General features: G+C 38.3%; 1 protein-coding gene across 1 annotated transcript; it reads right to left on the bottom strand.

Moving 5' to 3' along the window:
- Positions 1-726: 726 nt before the first annotated feature.
- On the bottom strand, positions 727-24,472 carry LOC104603949 (tubulin gamma-1 chain). Its single transcript, XM_010268129.3, has 11 exons — positions 24,192-24,472; positions 23,027-23,227; positions 9,184-9,295; positions 8,059-8,459; positions 5,401-5,454; positions 5,173-5,277; positions 2,174-2,248; positions 2,044-2,088; positions 1,653-1,781; positions 1,154-1,258; positions 727-1,073 (listed from the first exon to the last, which is right to left on the bottom strand). The coding sequence occupies exons 1-11, from the start codon at positions 24,318-24,320 to the stop codon at positions 1,005-1,007; spliced, it is 1,425 nt and encodes a 474-aa protein (XP_010266431.1). The 5' UTR covers positions 24,321-24,472; the 3' UTR covers positions 727-1,004.
- Between the last annotated feature and the right edge of the window lie 283 nt (positions 24,473-24,755).

Here is a 24,755-nt window from a genome sequence, read left to right as displayed (position 1 = left end):
AACCTTCCTCCTCACAGAGAAAATTGCTAATACATGATGGAACAACATTGCCCCTTCTAATAATGGCCATCTTATGGGTAAAGTGACAATTGCCTTACTTTACCTAGGAAACAAAAGAACACTGGTAAGTGTACTTATTTCCAGGAAACATTTACCCGGCTAAGTTCATTTACCCAGGTAAATGGCTTCCCGAACAAGGCCCTAAATCTATTTGGGTACCTTTGAGGGTGGGCAGGACTTGATAAATTGGAGATCGGATTTGGTGCCAGGCCATTTTAAGGTTGGGAACAGAATATTATTGTTGAGTCTTCGCAGGAAAGCAACTCTCCAAGGAAAGCTATTTAACAAACAAAAATATACACTCAGAATCACTTTGACAGCTGAAAATCCTTGATTCAACCCCAGAAGGAAATTCTTAACTGCTGCTAATGATAACTTGTTCATCTGCCAAAGCGGTTCTAATGGATTCAGTATCCCACCAGATCAAATGAAGGTGTCCGTCTAAACGTGGATCTCATCATGAAGTAAAATTGCTGGCAAGGTTACGAGAATGGCCCTTGATATTTGTAACTACTTCTGCTTCATGTTAGAGGTAAAGGACCAACTTCAGCTTCACTTTTAAAATATTTGTTGCTTTGGACACAAATCCAGTGGGCATGCTGATCCTATTTTAGGTCTATGATCAAATGACTGGAAATTAGCTCCAGCTGGCAGAGATACAAAGACTTGAAAGGAGAAATGCAGTAGTAAGCATGAAGCAAGCAAGCACAATCAAACCCAAAACATACAGTGGTACACAACAGAAATTTACAGCCCCAGAGTTGTGCCATTTCGACACTGAATTTCCACCATATCAAGCTCATTAATCACATCCTTGCTTCTCTGAATTCCTTTTGCAAAGGAATTTTCATAAAATAAACTTCATTTTACTTGGCAAAAGGAAAGATCCAACCATGCTTCAAAGGTTTTCTTTGAAACAGGAGTGCATGGCTTACTTGGATAGTTTACACTGCTAATTTAGGATCAACTGTCCCTGTAGCATTGCCTTCTCCAGTTAGAGCCCGGTCTGGGTCCTGCATGGAATGTGATTCATCAGTGAAGTTCAACTGGAAATTGATTAAGGATGGAAAATCAGGAACCAACATGCACGGACCTCTATTCCCCATTTGATATAATCAGGTGACTCACAAGCTTTGTACTCGTCAACCAAGCTTTCTATTATTTCTCGAGATTCATCAAATTCAGAAAGATCATTATCCTATCCATATATGACAGTGGAATGATATGAGATAAATGAAAAACAAGTGAAATTTTTACCATATGGAACCATAACACATGATGCACATTGTTAGTTACAAAAATCAAATGGGAAACCTGCATCTTGGAAACAATTATAATTATACATATGGAAGTGAAAAGAATTTAGAAAATAGAAAATAAACCAAATCTCATCAACTAAAATAAAATTTAGAACTATGTTTTAATGGAAGATGCAATAGCTTATGTTTGACTGCAATACTTGGTAACTGTTAATATAGCAAATTACAAATTAAAAAGAAAACGAATATACAAAATGATCAAAAGGCATTTCTCAGTATAAAAACAACACAGTTAATCTCAAATAAATATACACTTGACAGCATTCAACTTACTGCAAACATAGGGAACTTCCGATAGTTGTCAAGGAAGGCTTGTTTCTTTCTCAACTTCTCATACTGGCTCAAACATTTACTGAAGAGGTGCCGTATACTAGTATGGCTAGCTAGCATAAGACCACTAACCTAATAAAAAGGGTAGGTACAGTTAGTAAAAACTCCTGTAAAATAATCTGAGCATTCTTCTGAAACACAATAAAACAACTGCCCCTCCCCCCACCCCACCCCACTCCCAGAAAAAAACAATCAGTGTACAGGAACAAAATGAACTTATAGGACATATAAGAAATTAAGATCTGGTTCAAGTTTTGGAAGGATACGAGCAAAAGAGATACATATATTGGAAAGAAAGAGGAAATCAATTGTACAGTATCAGGTATACTCTTACCCTATGAGCAGTTTGAACATATGGGGACTTTCTAGATAATGCAACCTGCAAAAGGAATAAAATACAATATAAACTACATAGATAAATTGACATGTAGTGTACAAATTTTTTCTTGCGGTGGAAAAGATACCTGAATGCTTGCAGGACCCCACTCAATGAAGTTAACAAGCTTTCTTTCACGTATTCTCTGCAAGCTTTCATGAACCTGGTTCAAAGAACACGTAAAGCATCAAAATATAGCAATACCAATACTATAGGTACACCATGTTGTCATTTAAAGATATGATACATAATTACCAGTGAAAAGCAAGTCACAACAACAAAATAAAAGAAGCATGGTTAGAATATTTCAGCTTTGTTAATTTGAAAATTTGCATAGGACATACTTTAGATTGATATGTAAAAAATGAAACCTAATAGCTGAAAACAAGCTTTTCATTCTGTAATATGTTCAACTGTCTAGGCCCAGGAGGTGCACTGCACCTGAAACCTAGAGGAATGGTCAAGCTACCCACAAGAATCATTCAACTTCAATGCACCAGACCGTTGAGTTTCTTCTTGTTCCTTTTAGGAATGGAATAAACTTCTAGCCCAGAACCTCATGAGTCATTGATGGAATGGCCTACCATGGTTATCTTTTAAGGAGGAATAATCCAGTTGTTATCTCATTGGAAGTTTGGAAGGAAAGACAAATAAGAACTGAAAAAGACAATAAAAAACCTCCCCAAGGCTGGCTGCAAATAATACCTCCCTCCTTGATGAGTTGTACTTCCGATGTCAAAAGAATTCAAGAACCTTCTGATGTGGTAGCTGTAGCTGATGATCTACTAGAGACCACCGAAAGTGTGCCTAGTCTTTTTACTAAATCCTTGCGTGTTTTCCCTGATTGGTAAATCCATTGTGTTTTGATCTGAGTTACTGAAATTAGAGGGGATTTTGGTCAGTAAATGTTGCTAAAAGGTCATACAATATGGCATACAATCACTCAAGGGTATTTGTGTCTTAGCATGACAATTTATTATAAAAAATCTGTTGCAAGGGGCATTGCTTTGCGTAACACTAAAATCTGAGGCTGGAGGTATTATTATACAGCAAAGTCTATCCAGACCTGTGTGTTGGGTGATAACCCTTTTATTTCTCCTTGTTTCTCTTTATATTGCTTACTTGGAGTTGTTTCTACTATTTCCTCTTGGAGTTCTCCTAAACATTCAGACAAAAACTAAATTGCATTACCAGCCTAAACACCATCACCTTCATATCCCAATTTTTTGAAAGGGAGAGTACAGCGTATTTTCAGGATTCTGTAAAAAAGTAAGCTTTATCCCCCTACACAGTCTACAGCTCATGTATTACTAGTGCTGAATAATTGAAATTATCTAGTTATCAAGAAAATCAAATAAGGCCATTAAAAGAAAGACCAAAGAAAAGAGATAAATAAAAATAGCATTTATGCAAATAGAAAAATTGAAATGCAACGGTACTTCTTTTTTGAGAGAGCAATGAGTAAAATATTGCATTAATCAAAACTCAAAGCATGTACAAAGCCCTCCTCAATGATACTAATATATCAATAAAAGAAAAATAAATATATATATATATATATATTAGAATTGAAACAGAGGGCATGCACATTCTAACACACATTATTTTATATATAATCACCAAGGAACAATTCTTGCAAAAATGGTGACTTGAGCTCAAGGTTCAAAGTATCAGAAACTCAAAGTGTATCAGAAAGGCGGTTTTAAAAGTCACATAGGGATACGCCTTGGATATGCATGTGTATCAAATGAAAAATCAAGATACGTAGGGGTGAGCATTCGGTTTGTTCGGTTCAGTTTAATAAACCAAAATTTAAATAATCGAACTTATTAGTATAAAAACCAAACCAAAACCGAACTTTGGCAAAACTGAAACAACCAAACCAAAACTATTATTCAGTTATTTTGGTTAAAACCAAATTTGATTGTGGTTTTTCATGAACCAAAAAAATTATAAATATCAAACATTATTTATGCATAACTATTTATTTTGGTTAAATAATTTTCTCATTTACCACAAAATATTATTATATATTACACAAAACATTTAAATATTATTATATATACTACACATTTAAAAGTTCAGTTTTTTTCAGTAAACCAAACTTTTAAATGTGATAACCAAACTTCCAGAAACCAAATTTGAGGAACTGAAACCAAACCGATGACTGACAAAACTGAACCCAAAAAAACCGAAACCGAAATTTTGGTTCTGTTTTTCATTTTTAACCGAAACATGCTCACCCCTAAAGATATGCATGGAAACACATGGCGGCATGGATACACTATAGATACCCAATAAATCATAAAAATACATCAATAATACTAAATATAAGGCCTAAATAAGGTATCTAGTGGTACGGATAAGTCCTGTTCAAAGAGAAAGAGAAAGAAGAAGAAGAAGGCTGTCGAACTAGAGAGTCTAAACCCTCCTAGTCGACCATAATCTCTATTATATTAAAATAAGGGTACAAAGACAAATATACCCCTACTTAAGTATGGGACAAGAGAAATAAAAAACAAAACAGAATTGCCACATCACTACACTACTTAAACTATAATGAAAAGACTAAGTTACCCTTACTCGACCAACTCTAACAGTATCTATACATTAAGAATCGCATAATTTAGTAGTCTTTACAAAGAAAACATATCATAATCAACATACAGAAACACATAGATATCATCTAATAAGATTATAACTACAAGCCTAAAAGTTTACAAATTATTCATCAAACTTGTATCTTAAATTTTCAACTCTAAATCCCAAATCTATTACAAATTCAACACATAAAGAATTAAAATGATGAATAGTGAATTAAGCATGATCTAACATTAGAAGTTGAGCTGCCCAGTGTAGAAATTATCATCTGATGTTAGTTGACAATGGTAAGATAACTTCAATGAAATGCATGTCATCCAACATCATAATGAAAACCCAAGCATTTTTCAACTCTATGAAACATTAGATGTTAATGGAAGTGCTTTGCCATGGCCCACATTGGTTGAACTCATCACACACTTAACGTGAACAAGTGATAGCTTGATCTACAAGATGAATGCATTGTAAAGGGAGCAAAAACACCACCTGAGTAGGATCTACTTCTCCTTGGATGATATTTAATATTGATATGTACTTTGCTTGACTTGCTTCTTTTGTTCGTGCATAAGAGGAAACCATGATATTCTTAGTCTGTAGAAGAAACAAAGTAAGAAGCATGCCACCAATAAGAGTCCTGGGAAATTTTTCTATGGCTTAGGTTTGACTAGTATAAAGCATGGAAATAAAGAAAACAACCAAATTAGCAGCTCTTGCCTGCAGAAGTCTTCTCATGACATCTAGTACTGTAGTTTTTCGAATTACATTAGCCTGCCAAACACGAAATAGTCTAAATTACAATACCACAGAAGGCTTCTAATGAAAGAAAGAAATGCAAAAGGAAGATTCTGCAAGAAATGGAATAATGGATAAATCCGACAGATTTGTAGTCATTTTGACCATGTAAACCCCATGTTCAGCATGGACTTGTTTTCTCATTGGTGGTATTATTATAACTTATCAGAACAATTGCAGTAGGTGTAGCAATGCAAGTCAGAGTATAGCAACAAAAATAAGAACAAGCACATTGGCATAACATGGTACCCTATAGCCATATTGAATTGAATAGGATGCAATGCAGTCAAGGCAAGCATTAGACTGCCTAGGCAATAAGAAATCAAAGGAACTCAATAAATGTGTGCAACAACCAAGAAATAAAAGGTGGATATATAAGGGTGACATGGATGGCAAAGCATGGGTGGTAAATCCAAATCTGCAATAAGACAAATGGTCTATGATTTTACACCATCCCCCCATGGAACCGTAACGTTTCTGTGTAGAGAAAATGCACATACATCTCATCTTAGAGAGCTTTTGTATGAAAGTTCAGTATTTTTATGCTACAATTTTCTTACTACATAGAAGATAGAATAAGCCAATAGAAATCACAGTACCATGCACCACCTACACACTACACTATAACAGATTTTCTTCAACTGTGTTGGAGTTGGCAGTCATAAGGGTAGTTTGGTCTTTTTGCTATGTTATTAGAGTTAAATTGTCCCTTTTATCTTTGTTTAAGTTATGTGTCCCATACTTAATTAGGGACATAATAGTCTTTGTACACCAAGGCACACCCATGGAACCAAATGTCAAATTAAGTATTGATGCAGGTGAAGAGTTTGAAGATCCTGGAAAGTACAAAAGGTTGGTGGGTGGATTTAACTACTTAACCATTACTCGGTCAAATATATCATTTGCAATTAGTGTGGTGAGCCAGTTTATACAGAATCCTTAGGTTCCATGCCAGGATGTAATTCTAAGGATTGTTCGATATTTGAAAATAGCTACAGGTCGTGGCTTGTTATACAAGATTGGAGGAAGTCTCGAGATATAGGGTTACACAGGTGTTGATTGGGTTGGCTCAGTTTCTAACAAAAGATCCACTACAAGGTACTGTACCTTTCTTGGGGAAAATCTGATGACATGGAAGAGCAAGAAACAGACCGTAGTAGCAAGGAGTAGTGCTGAAGCTAAATACAAAGCCATGGCACACACTATATGTGAATTAGTGTGGTTGAAGAACCTTTTGCAAGAGATGGGATTCTCAATTGACAGCCCTATGAATGAAATTGTACTGTAACAACCAGCTGCAGTCCACATTTCTTCTAATCCAGTTTTCCATAAGAGAACGAAGCACATAGAAGTTGACTGCCACTTTGTAAGAGAAAAGGTACTCAATGGAGTGATAAGTACAATGCATGTGAATTCAATAAATCAGTGAGCAGATTTGTTTACAAAAGGGTTGAGTTGGGAGAAAGTGGATTACATATGTAAATATGTAACAAGCTAGGATTATATGACATATACTCACCAGCTTGAGGGGGAGTGTTAGAGTCGACTAATCATAAGGGTAGTTTGGTCTTTTTGCTATGTTATTAGAGTTAAATTGTCCTTTTTATCTTTGTTCAAGTTATGTGCCCCCCATACTTAATTAGGGACATAATAGTCTTTGTACACCAAGACACATAACATATAAATAAGAAGGTAGTCGGCTAAGAGAGGGTGATTTTCTTCAGTTCTCTCTACTCTCTTCCTCTTTCCTTCCTCTTCTTCTCTTCTATTCTTTCTTCCTTTTTCAGACCTAGAACTGAACCAATGCTAACCAAACCATTAGCAAGTTGGATTTACAAATAGAACATTAGAGGTGGTATAGGTAACCATCTAGGCATCAACCCAATATTTACTTGGGCAAGGGTTCAGGTTTGCACATCACTGTTGTGGACTATGGGAAACCTCACCTGAACCAAGTTCAAGGCCCTCTCATTACAATTGTTTATCATTGATCCAATTACCACCAGAAATTATTCAAATGTTAACACATGGGATAAGATGGAAGCCCCTCATATACGCACAGATTAAGCTTCAAGATATTAGGTTTGAGGCTCGTGGGCCCTCACTTCAAAAAGAAAATGAATTGAAAGGAGCACAGGAAAGGAAATAAGAAAATAGTACTTCATTAAGCTACAGTAAAATGAAGGTTAATCATAATTTATATCAAATATTAATATAGGCACTATTTTCAAGTCCTCACAAAGGCTTCACAGGGAAGAATAAAAGTATTACATTGAAGATTAGTGAATATAAGCCCTTTAATGCTTCATAGAGAAATAAAAGATGAAAAACAATGATTAAACTTAGGTTAGGCAGTTTAAAGAATAATATAGGCACTAATGCTTTCAATGATACTTAATTAGGTCATGTTTAAACAATAAAACCGGATTTTTTTTCACATGGTAGGACTATAGGAGATACAAACAAACAAAAATAGGAACACCCTCGTGAAGCTTGTAGTTTCGGCACTGTGGAATAATATTTGCCATAGTCTATAAAAAAAGCAGGGAAGTACATGTCATGCATGGATATAACTCACACCTGACGCTCCACAGTAAGTGGAGTGTACCCTGTCATTAGGAAATGGCATCTAGGTGTCGGAATTAAAGATGCAAGAAGCCCAACCAAATCATTGTTCATGTATCCTGGATAACGCAGAGTGGTTGTGCTTGCAGACATTACAGTCGAAACCAAAGAATTTGTTTGTGCAAAGGTAGGGTTTGCCAGATGTAAGCGTTCAACAGCAATCCTATTTAATGCAGTGTTGTCAAGAACAACAACACAATCTGCATTCAGTGTAAGCCGCTTAAGTGTCAAAAGTGAATTGTATGGCTGGACAACTACGTCACTTGTCTCCATCTGGTTAGGAAACACACTGTATGTCTGAATAAGTTTTTTGCTGTAGCGATCATTCAAGGTCTCCAACAAGTATGAACCCATTCCTGCAGTAAAGTCAGCGGTGAGCACAATATGATGAAACCTAAACTCCACGGTTAAAAATAATATATGATTTCTCTTTAGCAAATGACTATAAGACATTGTTCTGTGCACCACAAAAGGAATCTCTATCAAGCAAACAGAGAAGACATGCAAATGGTTGAAAGTGAGCAGAAACACAAAGAGATAACGACATGTTACAGATGCTAGAAGAGTGCTAAAAGGCATATATGATCTTACAACTGCTGCCCTTGCAAACGAGTCAGCAAGGCTATTGCCTGACCTAGGAATCCACTTGAATGGATAGTTCATGTTCTTAGTCAAAGCCTGTGCTTCTCTAATTGTCAGCCAAATTTATATCTAGCATTATATCCAATTGACATTCAGATTTATGTGACTCAGGCTTACATAAGCTTATATAAATTGGCATTGATACCACCTGGCAAATATTTCGGGAAAATTAGATAATCCACTTCAACTTCTTGGATAATCTCTGAAGTATAAGAATCTACAGATGCATGGTAAAGCATTTTCAAGGACCACGGAAAGTTCAGTCTCATAAGTTGAACCTCTTTCAAACAAAAAAAAAAAGTAAATACAGAGAATGAAAATGACTCAGCTGTGGAGCTTGGACAAAGCTGTATACTTTGGGTAATAAGTTACTTAAGGCAAGCAATGTATCTCAAGGGTCCAGAATATAAAATATGAGATACAAGAGGTGGGGGGGACCTGAGCCAGTTCCTCCAGCTATTGAATGGCATAGAACAAACCCCTCAAGACTATCACTTCCATCAGCTTCCCTATCAACCATGTCCATTATATCCTCTTGAACCTGCTCTCCCTGAATAAGGATCAATAAGTATAAGTTAATAATCTCAACCATAAAAGAAGCATGTGATATCCTCATGTCAAAAAGCACTACAACAAACAATGGGAAAAATAATCAAAGCATCTCATGAAAATAAACAAATTATGAATTCCAAATAAATGTATCCAAGCTTCTATCAGAATGTCCTTGCTAGGGATGATCATTCTTGGCCCGGCCTGGCCCAGCCTGCAAATTTCCGGGCATGGGCCCAGCTTTTTGTGTGCAAGCCTGGCCCGGCCTGGGCCTGCATCAAACCTGAACAATTTTGGGCCGGCCTTGGGCCCAACACTTTAAGCCCAGCCCACAACTAATTAATATTTATTTATTTATTTATTTATATATATTATTTTATACTGAATGTTTATTATTCTACATAAGATATAAAAATGTTAAGTTTTAACATATAAATAAATATTAATTGGTTGACACATGTCAATACATGTGTGAACACTTGAGACAACTTAAGTATGTAAATTGTCCTTCTAGGCAAGGCCTTCACTCTCATTGCCTAAGCAATGTGAGATTTGGAAAAACACTCAATGGTAGCACTCATTACTTAGTGTTGTTCCAAGTCCCACATTGCTCAAGAATGGGAATGGAGGCCTTGCCTTCATCTATAAAAGGATAGGTAAGCCAAGCCAAGGCAACTCTAAGAATTAAATGAGGCCCATGCCTTTTTTTGTGCATAGGCCCAAAGCTTAGTCAAGCCCAATTTACGTTGGGCTTGTGCCATATTTTTTTACATATATTGCATTTTATTTAATTTAATTTAAAATTTAAATAATTAAATTTTTATTATTGGGTGTCATAGGCCCGGAAAGCCCGTAAGCCCAGCCCGGGCCTGTGTAGGGCCACGCTACGCTTGGGCTTGCAAACTAGACCCAGGGTGCAGGCCAGGCCCAGGCCTAGGTTAAAGCACTTATAATTAGTGATAAACCTGGCCAGGCCCGGCCCATGATCACCCCCACCTTGTTCAATTAACCAAGAAATGAATAGGGGGTACCAAATTCTATGGACTATGTTTTCCTACAAACTGACAAAGTGGAACATACAAGTTATGGTAACTTCACCACATTAGATAAAACTTCCAAAGTTACTCAAAATTTTAGAGCCCAAAGCATTGCTTTCAATGCATAATGAGGAAATACTACCAATATATGACACTCACATGGAACTAATGGTTAGATTAGATAAAACTACAACTTTGTTTTGTTTGTATGCATACTCCCTGTGAGATACAACCTATCTGTAATAACAGTTACTGGAGAATGATCATTAAATAGTCATTGATAGTTATAAATAAGGACACTGATCTGGGGTTTTAGAGATCGTCTCAAAAGGGTTAAATGGCTAACAAGGAATATGACAATCAGAGTTCAGTGGGTAGGCAGATCAGCAAACTCAATTGCTGATTCACTTGCAAAACAAGGGGAAATTCGGGCTACTTTATTTTGGGCTTCTATGTAATTTCTTTTGTACTTATAATTCTGTAACTAGTTTTAAAGAAAAGTTCGCATCTCGTGCCTTTCCATGGGTTGCATGTAACTCTTATTTTCTGGTTTAATAAAATCTTACTCATTTATCAAAAAAAAAGTTATAACTAAGGGCAAAACTAACAGAACCTGTGTATAGAGAAATATGGACAGAATAGGCTTTCTAGTATCAACCTGTGCTTGTTTTGGGAGGGATGGACAGAGGCACAAAATGAATTTAAATAGCAAGGAGTATAAAGGAGCCAGTCTCAGAATTTCAGAATAAAATTATAGAAAAGGTACCTAAAGAAGCAAAGCTCAAAGATGCACTCAAAGTTAATCTTGAAGAAAGCTTTCATGCTGAACCATGTAGAACTGGTCTATGAGTTTTAAAATGACGAAAAGGGAATCTTGTATATTGTTCTTCATTTAAATTAGAGACCATAGGCATGATTGAAGGACATTGAAAATCCAAAGACACTTTATCTGAAAGGTTAATTTCTTAAAGGGATTTTTCTAATTCCTTTTCACCAGGACTTGGGAAGGAGGTCAATGGAAGTTGGTGGATTCCATTGTTCAAGATAGCTTATACCTATTGTGCATGTCAAGATGCTAATAATCTCCTTCTACATTGGAAACTTAGTATAATAATTGTTTGTATTTAATACTTCTTTTTAAATCGCATTTGTAGATTGAAGAAAAAAATAGTTGCATTCCTCTTTTTACATGAGAAACTATAGATATTTAAGAAATAAATAAATCAAAATATTGTTAGAGCCGGCTGTAGAAGGGTAGTATAGGCTTTTTACATTTAGTTATATGTTAAATGTAATTATGAGTAGATCTTAAGTTAGCTGATGTGTCTCTCACTTAAGTGAGGGCATAAGAGTAATTCTGTTTTGTTTAGAAAGATATAAATAAAGTCTGGCCAACTAGAGAAGAGACTTTTCCTCTCTAGTTCGACTAGAACAGTTTCTCTCCTCTTCTCTTTTCTTCTTCTTCTTTTCCTTCTCCTTATTATCTGAAATCGTACGGACCAGTGTTTTAAAAGCGCAAGGTGCAAAAAAGGCACAGAGGTCAATTTGCGCCTCAGGCACAAGGCGAGGCGCGCACCTTTTTGAAGCAAGGCACAAAAACTAAAACAATTGCTAAAAAAATCAAGAAAAAATGTCAGAAAATTAAAAAAAAAATCAAAAAAATATATTAAACATAATATTAATAAAAATATAAACTTAAATTTTAAAATAAATGTTTTAAAAAACCTATTATCTAAAATTAAAATACATAAACATAAGATGTAAAGCATATTCAAATGAGAATTTAAAATTTTTTTTTGGAAAAAGGTAAGGTAATTTTATTCAAAACAAAAGAACATACAGACAGAACTCAGACCCAGGAAGGCAGTCTGAGAACAACAAAAATTACAAGCTCCACCAGGAGTGAGACCGAAATAAAAAAGACAAATTCAGACTTCTGAACTCAGTAACAGAAACCCAAGAAATCAGCTTGCCCACTGCTCTCTGCACTATATCTTTAGGACTTTTACCTGTATTACAGAAAATCCTACTGTTCCTTTCAGTCCAAATGGACCACAAGACTGCAGCAGGAATGGTCCTCCACACTAATTTCCCTTTCTTACTTGGGCATTTTACTTTCCAGCAGCAGAGAAGCTCCTTAACTGACCTAGACCTAACCCAACTGATATCCATGGATTTGAGAAAGTGCTTCCACACCTGAGAGGAGATCGGACAGTGAAGACACAAATGATCTGTAGACTCTGTAAGGAACCCACAAAGACCACAATATAAATCCAAAATTTGAATGCCCCGCCTCTCAAGATTAGATCTGGAAAGGCATTTGTCAAGGGCCATTGTCCATACCAGAAAATTGGATTTTGATGAACTTGTAGGATTCCAGATCTGAGTAGCTGGGAAATCAGTGGGGCCCAAGCTGCACAATTTGGAGGCAAGGGATTTGACAGAAAATTCACCATCTGGGTTCTATTTCCAGCACCATTTGTCTTCCAAGAACGGGTCTATCTTCTGCATCTGAAGAAGATCCATCAGCTCCATAATCTCTTCCAACTCCTAGTCAAATAGATTCCTCCTAAAAAGAGGGGTCCAAGTAACAGAATCTCCAAACGAACAAACACTCTCAGCCACAGAGGAATCTTGGTTAGAAGCACACTGGAAAAGGAGAGGAAAGGAATCAGCTAGAGGGCCATCCAAGCACCACGGGTCCTTCCAAACTTAGTTCTATCCCCTTTACCAATCTTGACTGAAATCCCTTCCAAGAAAATAGAGAAATTCTTCATGATACCTTTCCAAAGGGAGTTGCCCCAACTTGGAGGAGGATCCCTAGATCTCCAGTTGCCCCACTCCACCCCATATTTACCAGCTATAAGAGATCTCCACCAAGCATTCCTTTCAGCCGAGAACCTCCAAATCCACTTACTAAGAAGGGCTGAATTAAAGCTCTTCAACTTCCTTATTCCTAATCCACCTTCAGCCTTAGGAAGACATACTTGGTCCCAATTGACTAGGTGAATTTTGTTCTCCTCTTCCCAACCCCTCCAAAGAAAATTCCACTGAAGCTGCTTCAATCTTTTTGCTACTTTGTTTGGGATGGGGAAAAGAGATAGGAAATAAGTGGGCAGATTAGAAAGGGTACTTGTTATCAGAGTTACCCTACAAGAGAGGTATCTTGCCTTCCAGGAAGCTAATTCCCTCTCCAATCTTTCAATAACTGGGTCCCAAACCAAGGAAGATAACCAATTTGCCCCCAAGGGCAAACCCAAATATTTCACAGGGAGGAAATCAATCTGGCAAGCCAGCACCTTGTTGATATTGGGCCGATTTTAAGTTATTGGACCCAGCCTTTTATTTTTATTTTTAAGTTGTTAAGTTAGAAAGTAATTGGGCCTTAGGCCCATTAGTTTATGTTATTTTAAGTTGCGACTGTTCAGCTACTTAAAGTAGCCGCCCTACTAAGGGTATTCATGTAATCTTTCATTCTTTTATTTTAAGTATATAAATCAAGAGGGGCTGGAGGCCAAATCTATTCAATTCTGGCAACATCCCACTCTCTTTTCTTCTCCTCTCTTCTTCTTCTCTACTGCTGAAACCTTTCAGCTTCTTCTACTTTTCTTCACAAGGCATTCATCTGAAACTGTTATCAGCAAATTCTACTCACCTCAGCACAATCATCTAAATTGGCAACTTGACCCACTGGAATGATTTGACTTTTGTTCAAATTAACTTTAAGCCTAGAGACCGCCTCAAACTAGGTTAAGATCCCAAGGACAAGATCCAACTGGACAAGAGAAGCATCCACAAAGAGTCTGCAAATTGGAGAATATTGACTTTTTTCCCCCTCGGGGGAAATTGCAAAACATTCCCAACAACCAGAATCAGCTGCCTTCTTGCAAAACAGAGTAAGAATTTCCATAACACAAATAAAGAGCAAGGGGGACAGGGGATCACCCTGTCTCAGACCCCTTGAGCTATCAAAAAACCCCGCTGACTGACCATTAATCAAAACTGAGAATTTGGGAGAGGTTATACATACTTTGATCCAGTTTCTCCATTTCTGCGCAAAATTCATTAACACAGAATCAATACAACTCCAATTAGCATGGTCATAGGCCTTCTCAATGTCTAGTTTACAAATCAAGCCTGGGACACCCTCTCTTCTTCTTGAGTGAATCAGCTCATTAGCAATAAGAACAGAATCTAGCATCTGCCTCCCCAGGACAAAAGCACTTTGATTATTTGAAATAACACTTCCTAACACCCCTTTCATTCTCTCAGCTAGAACTTTAGCCAAGATCTTATAAAAACTGTGCAAAAGACTGATTGGTCTGAAATCTTTGACATTAACAGCCCCTTCAATTTTTGGAATGAGGATGATAAAGGTAGTATTTAAACTTCTTTGAAGAGAAGCATTAGCATAAAACGCCTGGAAGACATTCAATAAATCTTGTTTCACTATATCCCAGCATTTAACATAGAAGAGATTGGTGAGACCATCCGGCCCTGGCAATTTATCATCTGCCAACTTGATAATGGCAGCTTTGATTTCCTCCTCCATAAAGGGTCTCTCCAGGAAAGATTTCTGATCTTCACTCAACTGCTTGAAAGGAAGGTTTCCAGGAAAGGGTCTAAGAGTCCTAAATTCTTTGCAAAAGTTTTTTATAAAAATTAGTTGCCACCACCTTCATTTCTACATCAGAGTACCCCATTCTTCCTTCCCACTCCAGCTTACTGATTGAAGAAGCTCTTGCTCTGGCATTTTCCATTTTATGAAAAAAAAATGAGTGTTTTTGTCCCCCTCTTTCAACCAAACCACCTTAGCTCTTTGCCTCCATTTGATTTCTTCTTTCACAGCCAGTTTATCATAATTAATTTTTGCCTAGGATCTCTTCCACCTGCTTTCCTCTGATAAAAGACCTACCTCTTCTGCTGAATCAATTTCCTCAATAATGCTCTCTTTTCTGTTTTTGAATTCAAGTTATTCTCCATCTTCCAGATTTTTAACCTCTCTTTAATTATACCAAGTTTTTTTGCCAAAATGAAAGAGCTAGTGCCCTCCACCTGAAAGTCTCTCCAAAGAGTCTTCAACAAGGGGATAAGCTTATCATCTTCAAGCCAGGCATTCTCAAACTTGAACGGAACTCTGCTTTTTCCTCTATAGCCACAAACCAACTAGATTGGAATATGATCTAAGACTAGCCTAGGGAGGGCAATCTGCTCAATATCAGGAAATAACTCCTCCCAATTTAAAGAGACCAAGAACCTATCCAATCTCACTAGAGTGGGGTTGTCTTGATTATTGGTCCAAGTAAATCGACTACCCTGAAGAGGGAAGTCCATCAACTCAAATCTGTTAATAAAATCAGCAAACTGATGCATCGCTCTTGACCTCCTACCTCTAGTATTTTTTTCTTCAGCAGACAAGGTAACATTAAAGTTGCCTCCAATAACCCAGGGATAAGTTAGGTTACCCCTCGCCTCAACCAATTCCTCCCAAAAATCATCCCAAAGATTCCTATCTGTAGGACCATAAACATTTGTGACTTGACAGATATTTCCATCAGATAATTTCAGTACTAAGGAAACTAAAAAGTTCCCAATGTGAGAAGAGATTAAACTGCAGAAAGAAGGATCCCAAAGACTCAACAAACCCCCTGCACTACCCACTGCCAATTTTGATTTCCATCTGACCTCTCCCTCCCCCCAAATACTTCTAACAGTAGCAACATCCAAGCACTCCAGTTTAGTTTCTTGAAGCAGGATAATCTTCGAACTAGACCTCTTCAAAGATGCACACACCACTAATCTTCTTCTCCCCAAGCCCAAACCTCTTACATTCCAAGATAAAAATTTTAAATCCATGAGAAACACAACAAGAACAGAACAGAAACAACCCTCAAACTTAAACTTTTTTTGCTCCCCTCGATGTCCCCTCATTACTACCTGCCTTATCATTTAGGCCCCAAGTCAGCCTCATCATCTCTCTACTCCTCTTTGAATTCGTTCCTCTATTTTTTGCCACTAGTTTCCCTCTCTCCATAAGGATTCTTTGTTCGACCCCCTCCAAAAATTTAATTGCTTCATCCTCCATCCCCTCCATTGAAACTCCTAAGAAATTACCCAACCCCAAGAGTTTCGAGGAGACCCAAGAAGAGGAGGCGGAAATATTAAAGACTTACCTCCCTGGATCGCCGAATTAGGTGTCTTTCCTTTGCTATTTCTCAACTGAACTGGACTTCCAATTGTCTCTCGCAAGTCGATTTTTCTTCTCCCCCCCCCCCCGTCTTGTGAACTAAGCTGATCAGGATCCTCCCCCCTATCTTCGAACTGTTCATTGGTATCCACCACAGCAATAGGAGCATCTTCAACCAGACTCTCTTCAACCCGTGCCAAAGCAAGATGGTGCACCTCCAACCTTGTTTCCTCCATAGAAGGTGAAACTAATGAACACAAAGGGCTAGGAGGTTGAAGAGGAACAATCTGTTCACAGAAACTACCACTCGAAACCACCAACGGAGAGACCTGCTTACGAGCATGCTCATCACCAACATTCCCGATTTTCTTTGGAGGCTGGCTGGACCAATCAGGTCCCCTTTGGCTCAGACTACTGGTTCATTTCTATTCTACGGAAGAGGGCCCTGGGTTCACTTATTGCTTTGGGCCCATGTCCACTTCTAAACACCTATGAAGAAAAACTTGCCAGGGTTCGTTGGTTCGGTGGGGACTTCTGACCCCTTAATAAATTCTCCTGAACCAAACAAGGCTCGAGGACTGGTATCTGTCGATTCTCCCTACAGCTCTTCGGCAAGTTTTCCTCCATGGGTGCCACGTGCATCTCCACCAAACATTGTTTAACAAGATTTTTTAACTCATCAATACCCAAACTCCTCCAATTCATCCCATTGTTTGAATTTTGAACGCCACCCTCGAGATTATTCCTAGAGGGCTCATCCTGACCCTCCAAGACATCCAAGATCGGACGACTCGGATTAGTACTGGTTTTGTCTCCTTCCTCACCTCCACCAAATGCCGAAAAAGTCATCGGTGATCGGAAGTCGGGTTGAACATCACTAAGGTGTTTTTGGGGCTAAAGATTTCCGCCAACATCCTCAAGAACAAAAGTTTTTGAGAGCTCCTAATCCACTCTCCCCTCTTTTTGGGACTTCTCAGTCTCCCGATCTCCCCACTTCCATCTACTCATTGACAGTAGAATCCCAGGCCACATATGGACAAAGAACAAAGCTTCCCCAACGGCTATCTCCATCTTATTCAAGATGGACTCTCCCCTACGAACCTTCATTCTGGCCCACTCACAAGTTGCTAACTCTAAAGGAGAATCATCCGTCTCAATAAATCCCCCACACACATCTCCAATGGCTTTTATCACACTTGGACACCAGAGGAGTAAGGGAAGGTCAAAAACCCTAATCCAAGTTGAATCCGATCGATCAATATCAGAATTAGGCTCCGGATAGAAACACCCCGCACTCGCACCCCACCAATCCAGCAAGAGAGAGTTTCTCCCCATCTTCCACAGCCCGTTACGCAAGATCCACTCCGCTTCAGCTCTCGGTGGACAGATGAACAAGAATAAGTCATCTGCCATTTTCTTCACCCTTATTCGCCCCACCTCCCTCCACATTCTACTTGCCCATATCTCCACTTCTCTAGCTCCCACCCCCCACCAGACATTTGCGTAGAAAGTCCCTTCTTGCTTCAACCACCTGAGCTCTGTTACTACTACAAATTTATCTTCCATCTTTTTTAGCTCCGTAAAGCCAAAATCAAGCAATGCTCCTACAGCTGCAGTTTTACTGTAGGAGAAATTGGTTCTCGTCCTCGCGTCCGCCTCTCCTCTTCGGTACCAATTATTTGCTTCCCATCTCCTCTTCCCTCCAGAAGATTTCCTGGATGTTAGGAAGTGTAATGGTCCCTTCTGATTATTTGAATGTGCAGATGACATCTATAAAACTAAATGGTGAGAATTATGTGTCTTGGGCTAAATCTGTTGAAGTTTTTCTGAAAGATAAGAAGAAAGTGAAGCATGTGAAGGAAGATAAACCCCTAACTGATTCTCAGGGATATGATGAGTGGGAGCAAGAGGATGCTCAAATTATGACATGGCTCTGGAACAGTACGGAACCCAAAATCAGTGTGAAGTTCATGTTTTTAGATACAACCAAGGAGATCTGGGATCATGCAAGAAAGCTTTATTCTGGACAAGACAACACTACTAGGGTTTACCAACTGTACCAAGAGTATTTCAATTTGCAACAAGGGAATCAGAGTCTTGAAGACTATTATGCAAGTATGAGAAATCTGCAAAATGAGTTGAATGTGCATCACCCTGTTACACCTGATATCAAAATTCAGCAGCAATAGAGAGAGCAGTTGGATGTGACCAGGTTCTTAGTAGGGTTGCAGTCTATATAAGCCAATAAGGGCACAAATACTAGGTGGATCTGCTCTTCCCTCTCTTGAAGAAGTATTTGCTCATCTCCGAAGGATCTTGGTTGGACCCACGGAGTAACTCCACCATATCAGATAGGTCTGCATTTGCGGTAACAAAAGGGGGAGGCTGTGGAGGTAGAGGAGGAGTTCGAGAAGGTCAATCTGGCCATGGTAGTGGTGGTAGACCCATGTATGGTCGTGGTGGTGGTGGTGTCATGTACAATCGTGGTGGTGATCATGTTGGAGGTCAAGACTCAGGGGGAGCCCGTGGCAGAGGACTTAATAATGGTTAGAGGAGGTGTACACATTGTGGTATGGAGGAGCATACTATCAACTTCTGCTATAATCTACATGCCCACCTTCAACCTAGGCAAATCATGCAACCGTAAATGGTGGTGGTTCGAGACAGGAATCTCAGCAAACTAATCAGATACCCTTTACATGTACAGATGCCTCCGGAAAGGAGATGTTGAGTGTTCCACGGGATGAGTATGAGCGGTTCATTCAGGTACGTCTTAGCAGAACACGGCTACCCTTGCACACTCAGGTATGGCTCGTCTGGCATCCAAACCCTCCTATTGGATTATAAATTCTAGAGTCTCCGATCATATGACTGAGACACCAAGTGTGTTTTCATCCCTTTCTCCATCATCCACATCACAATCTGTTACTCTTGCCAATGGTTCTACATTTCTATATGTGGTATTGGTAATGTTGACACAAACTCATTATTCCTATCCTCAATTTTATATGTTCCCAAGTTTCCCTTTAACCCAGTGACTATTAGTAAATTGACTAAGTCTCTTAATTGCTCTATCACTTTTTACCCTTCTTGTGTGTTTTAGGATCTCAAGACAGGGATGAAGATTGGTGGAGGGCATAAAGCTAATGGATTGTATTACATTGATGGAGGTGGTTCGACAACAACCCTTCAGACATCTCTTTCTCCTCTTCAGTGGCACTGCAGACTTGGCCATCCGTCTCTTAAAGCTCTTTAGTTACTTGTTCCATCATTGAGTCATCTTTCTACTTTGAATTGTGAGTCATGTCAGTTTGGGAAATATCATCGTGTTCCCTTTAGTCCTAGAGTTGATAGTCGTATGTCAAGTCATTTTTCTTTACTCCATTCGGACATCTGAAATCCAACCAAAATAGTGTCTTATAATGGTTACAAGTACTTTGTAATTTTTGTTGATGATTATTCAAGGATGACATGGCTTTACCTTATGAAAGAAATGAGTGAATTGTTTTCTATCTTCCAAAAATTTTATGCTGAGATTCACAATCAATTTGGTATACACATTAAAATTCTTCATTTTGATAATGGCCGCGAGTATTTTTACACACCATTTCAAGAATATTTGGAACAACATGGCATTATCCATCAAACCTCGTGTACCTACACCCCTTAACAAAATGGGGTGGCTAAGAGAAAGAACCGTCACCTTTTGGAAACTGCTCAGTCCCTCTTACATCATATGAATGTTCCCAAACACTTTTGGAGTGATGCTATGCTTACATCTTGCTTCCTTATTAACCGCATGCCCATGTCTACCCTTGAAGGTCAATCTCCATTCTCCGTTTTGTTTCCTACTTTATCTCCTTTTCCTCTTACTCCCAGAGTTTTTGGGGGTGTGTGTTTTTTGTTTATAATCTTGGGCCTAGAATGGAAAAATTAGATGCTTGATCCACTAAGTGTATCTTCCTTGACTATTCCAAGACTCAAAAGGGTATAAGTGTTATAACCCCAGTTCCCAACATTCTTTTGTCTGTTCCGATGTTACATTCTTTGAGTTTGTTCCTTTTTTCTCTGGGTCAGGTGTTTCTTCTCTTCCATCACTATCACCTCCTCTTCCAGTTCCTGTTGAGAACCCAATTCCTCTTGTCCCAATTGTGACCAAGTCTTTGCCTCCAATGCAACTTCCTGTTAAACGACCACCCATCCGGCAAGTGTATATGCATCGTCAGGTATCGGCTCCTCCTCCAGCTTCGTCACCGTCGACAGATCCGGCAATTGTTCCCACCCTAGCCCCACCCCCTATTTCTAACCTTGATCTTCCCATTGCTTTGCGGAAAGGTAAACGCAGTTGCACTCTTCACCCCATTTCCAATTATGTTTCTGTATCTCATCTTTCAGCACCCCATCGCCAATTTGTTTCTATGTTATCCTCTGTCTCTGTTCCAAAGGATGTCCAAGAAGCTCTCACTTCTTCAGGGCAGCACCAAGCAATAGAGGAAGAATTCTCAGCCTTGACTCGTATTCATACGTGGGACCCCACCACTCTTCCACCTGGTAAGCATGTTATAAGCTGTAAGTGGGTGTACACTATTAAATATTTGCTTGATGGGAATGTTGAACGGTTGAAAACTCAGTTAGTTGCCAAAGGTTATTCACAGTTGTATGGTATCGGTTACACAGACACCTTTTCCCCTGTTGCCATAATTGGTTTCGTTCGTGTTCTGATCTCTCTTGTTGCTATGTATGATTGGCCCTTGTTTCAGCTTGACATCAAGAACGCCTTCTTACATGGTGATCTCCTTGAGGAAGTGTACATGGAGTAACCACCAAGGTTTGTTGCTCAGGGGGAACGTGATAAGGTATGTAGACTTAAGAAGGCTATTTATGGGTTCAAACAATCTCCCCGTGCAAGGTTTGGTAGATTCAGTGAAGTGGTGAAGAAGTTTGGCATGAAATAGTGTCAGGTTGACCATTAAAGTATTCAGCTATGAGTCCAGTGTTGGGAAGATCCTATTGATGGTATATGTAGATGATATTGTTATCACTGGCAGTGATAGACCAGGGATTGGCAGGTTGAAAACTTACTTGCGTGATCATTTCCAGACAAAGGATCTTGGCAAATTAAGATACTTCCTAGGGATAGAAGTAGCGAGGTCCAAGAATGGTATTAATCTATGCCAGAGGAAATATGTCCTTGATCTGCTAGAGGAAACAGGGTTGTTAGGGGCCAAACCAACTGAAACACCCATAGAACCGAATGTTAAGTTGAATAGTGATGCAAGTGAGGAGTTTGAAGATCCTGGAAGGTACAGAAGGTTGGTAGGTAAGCTAAATTACTTAACAATCACTCAACCCGATATCTCATTTGCAGTTAGTGTAGTGAGTCATTTTATGCAGAATCCTCGAATTCCACATTGGGAGCCGGTTCTAAGGTTTGTGCGGTACTAGAAGGGAGCTCCAGGTCATGGTTTGTTATATAAGAGTGGAGGAAGTCTTGAGATAGAGGGATATACGGATGTTGATTGGACCGGTTCCATATCTAACAGAAGGTCCACTACAGGGTATTGCACTTATCTTAATGGCAACTTAGTGACATGGAAGAGTAAGGAGCAAACAATGGTAGCAAGAAGTAGTGTAGAGGCTGAATATAGAGCCATGGCACACACATCATGTGAGCTAGTGTGGTTGAAGCATCTCCCAGAGGAAATGGGGTACTCAATTGACACTCCTATAAAGCTATATTGCAATAATCAATATGCAATTCATATCTCCTCTAATCCAATGTTTCATGAAAGAATGAAGCATATAGAAGTTGATTGCCATTTTGTACGTGAGAAGGTGCTCAATGGAGTGATAAGTACAACATATGTGAACACAGGAAATCAATGGGCAGATCTGTTTACCAAAGGGTTGAGTTGGGGAAGAGTGGACTACATATGTAACAAGCTGGGACTATATAACATATACTCACCAGCTTAAGGGGGAGTGTTAGAGTTGGCTGTAGAAGGCTAGTATAGGCTTTATACATTAAGTTATATGTTAAATGTAATTATGAGTAGATCTTAAGTTAGCTGATGTGTCTCTCACTTAAGTGAGGGCATAAGAGTAATTTTGTTTTGTTTAGAAAGATATAAATAAAGTCTGGCCGACTAGAGAAGAGACTTTTCCTCCCTAGTTCGACTAAAACAGTTTCTCTCCTCTTCTCTTTTCTTCTTCTTCTTCTTATTATTATTATCTGAAATTGTACGGACACTACATCTGAATTTTATCAAATATAAATTCATCAAATGCATGAACAAATATCCTTGATGATTATTCTTAGACAACAAATCAATACTCGGTGGAACATACTGTACATGATAAGCTTTTAAGCATATGACAATCTAATTTCTGTCAATAACCATGCAAACTCCATTAAGCTTTCCAGTGCAGCAGTACTTACCATGAATTGAAACTAACAAAAAGGAAAAAGAAAGATAGGAAAGACAAAAGTAAGCACTATATAACAAACCTGGTGATACCCACTCGCCCAATTATTTCCAGCACCACCTCCATGATCTGAGACAAATATATTCTCATGATTGTAGAGATTCCGGTATTCACTGTTTTGAATCCCATTGATGACTCTAGGCTCTAAATCCATCAGCAGAGCTCTTGGTATGTAGTGTTGATCATCAGCTTGATAGAAAAACACATCTTTCCTGTCACCACCCTGTAACATTCCACAATGGGGAAATAAGCCAAAGTAAATTTTGCCTAATGACCTACACATAAAGCTGAACACAAAGTCGAAGAGTGGCATACATAAACAGTAGAGAAGTAAAAGTATTCATGAAAGCTTCATTTAAAATTATAAAAGAAATAAAATGCATCAAAATTTCTCCAATGGACCAAATGCACACAAGCCTAAGTGAACAATAGGGTTGAATGAGTGATACTATTCATATAAGGCATTTCTGTATAAGATTGCAACTTATTGTGTACTACAATATCATGCAGGAGCATGTTTCTATACCATCCAGTCAGAACTCCAAAACTCATTTTTAATCTATAATCTGCATATATACTTGAGTTTCCTGAAAGCTGATAATAATGTGTATAACTAATCAGATTAGTTTCATTAGCACCGCTAGTACAGAAAATTCTTTTTTCTGTACAATGCAGAAAATTTCAGTGACTAGCAAGACTTTTCAGAAGGAGAAAAAATAATCTAAATACTTTGCATTTCAGGAGATCACACGATCAAAAAGTGCCTTAACAATTTAACTGGTCGATTAGACTAAAATGAGAAGGATAAAACATCAAATAAGAGAGAATCTCAACAGAAGATTCAGAAGAAATGACTTTCTATGGTAGAACATTTCTACGATACGAGAAGTTCAGAGGTCAATCTAACAATTCAACCTAATAATTAGCTTTGAAACAATATAAGCAAAACACAACATAAAGGAGTAGAATTAACTCAAGCCAAGAAATTTAACAACAACAACATCAAACAATTCTGTGACATCAATTTTTTTTCAGAAAATAAGTCTCCTGTTGCTGATCTAACAGTCGACCTATTAATTATACTGAAATAAGCCACAATAAAGCAAGCAAGAATGTGGAATCAGAAGAAAAATAAAAATTTCGGAAAGGACAAGTAGCCAGTGAAGATCAAAGAAAAGGAAAACAACCTGAGTAGCGAAATCTTCGAGAATCCCTTCTTTGCTGATGCCGTGTTCGAGGCACAGCTGCTTCCAGAACTCCATTCCGATCTGATTCCCACATTGTCCGACTTGCAAAGTGATGATTTCTCGAGGCATTTTTTAAACTGAAATTTGAGGCTTACAGGGAAGGATTTGGGTTTTCTGCTTCTTGTTCGTCTCCTTCTTCTTCTTCTCTCTCTCTATCTCGTCGCGGGACGTTTTGGAAAAGAGGGAAAAAATTAAAAAAAAAAAAAACAGTCTAATATAGGTGTGCTGGACCAGCATGGCCCATATATATTTTATATATAAATTATATAATAATATATAGTATATAATATATTAATAAAATAAATATTTTTTTAAATTTATTATACTTTCTTATTTAATTATTGTATATATAAGAAATTTTATATATCAAAATTCATATAAAATTAAAATTTTAAGTTTTTTCAATTTTTTTAAATAAATAACTTTAGCCCGGTCCACAACCCAACCTGGCTCAAGGCATGGGCCCACATAGGCTCAGGCCATAAGCCGTGCCGGGCCAACCCC

Source organism: Nelumbo nucifera, chromosome 3, assembly GCF_055504915.1.
Source record: "Nelumbo nucifera cultivar China Antique chromosome 3, China Antique-T2T, whole genome shotgun sequence".
Lineage (NCBI taxonomy): Eukaryota > Viridiplantae > Streptophyta > Magnoliopsida > Proteales > Nelumbonaceae > Nelumbo > Nelumbo nucifera.
This window is presented reverse-complemented; position numbering and strand designations above follow the sequence as displayed.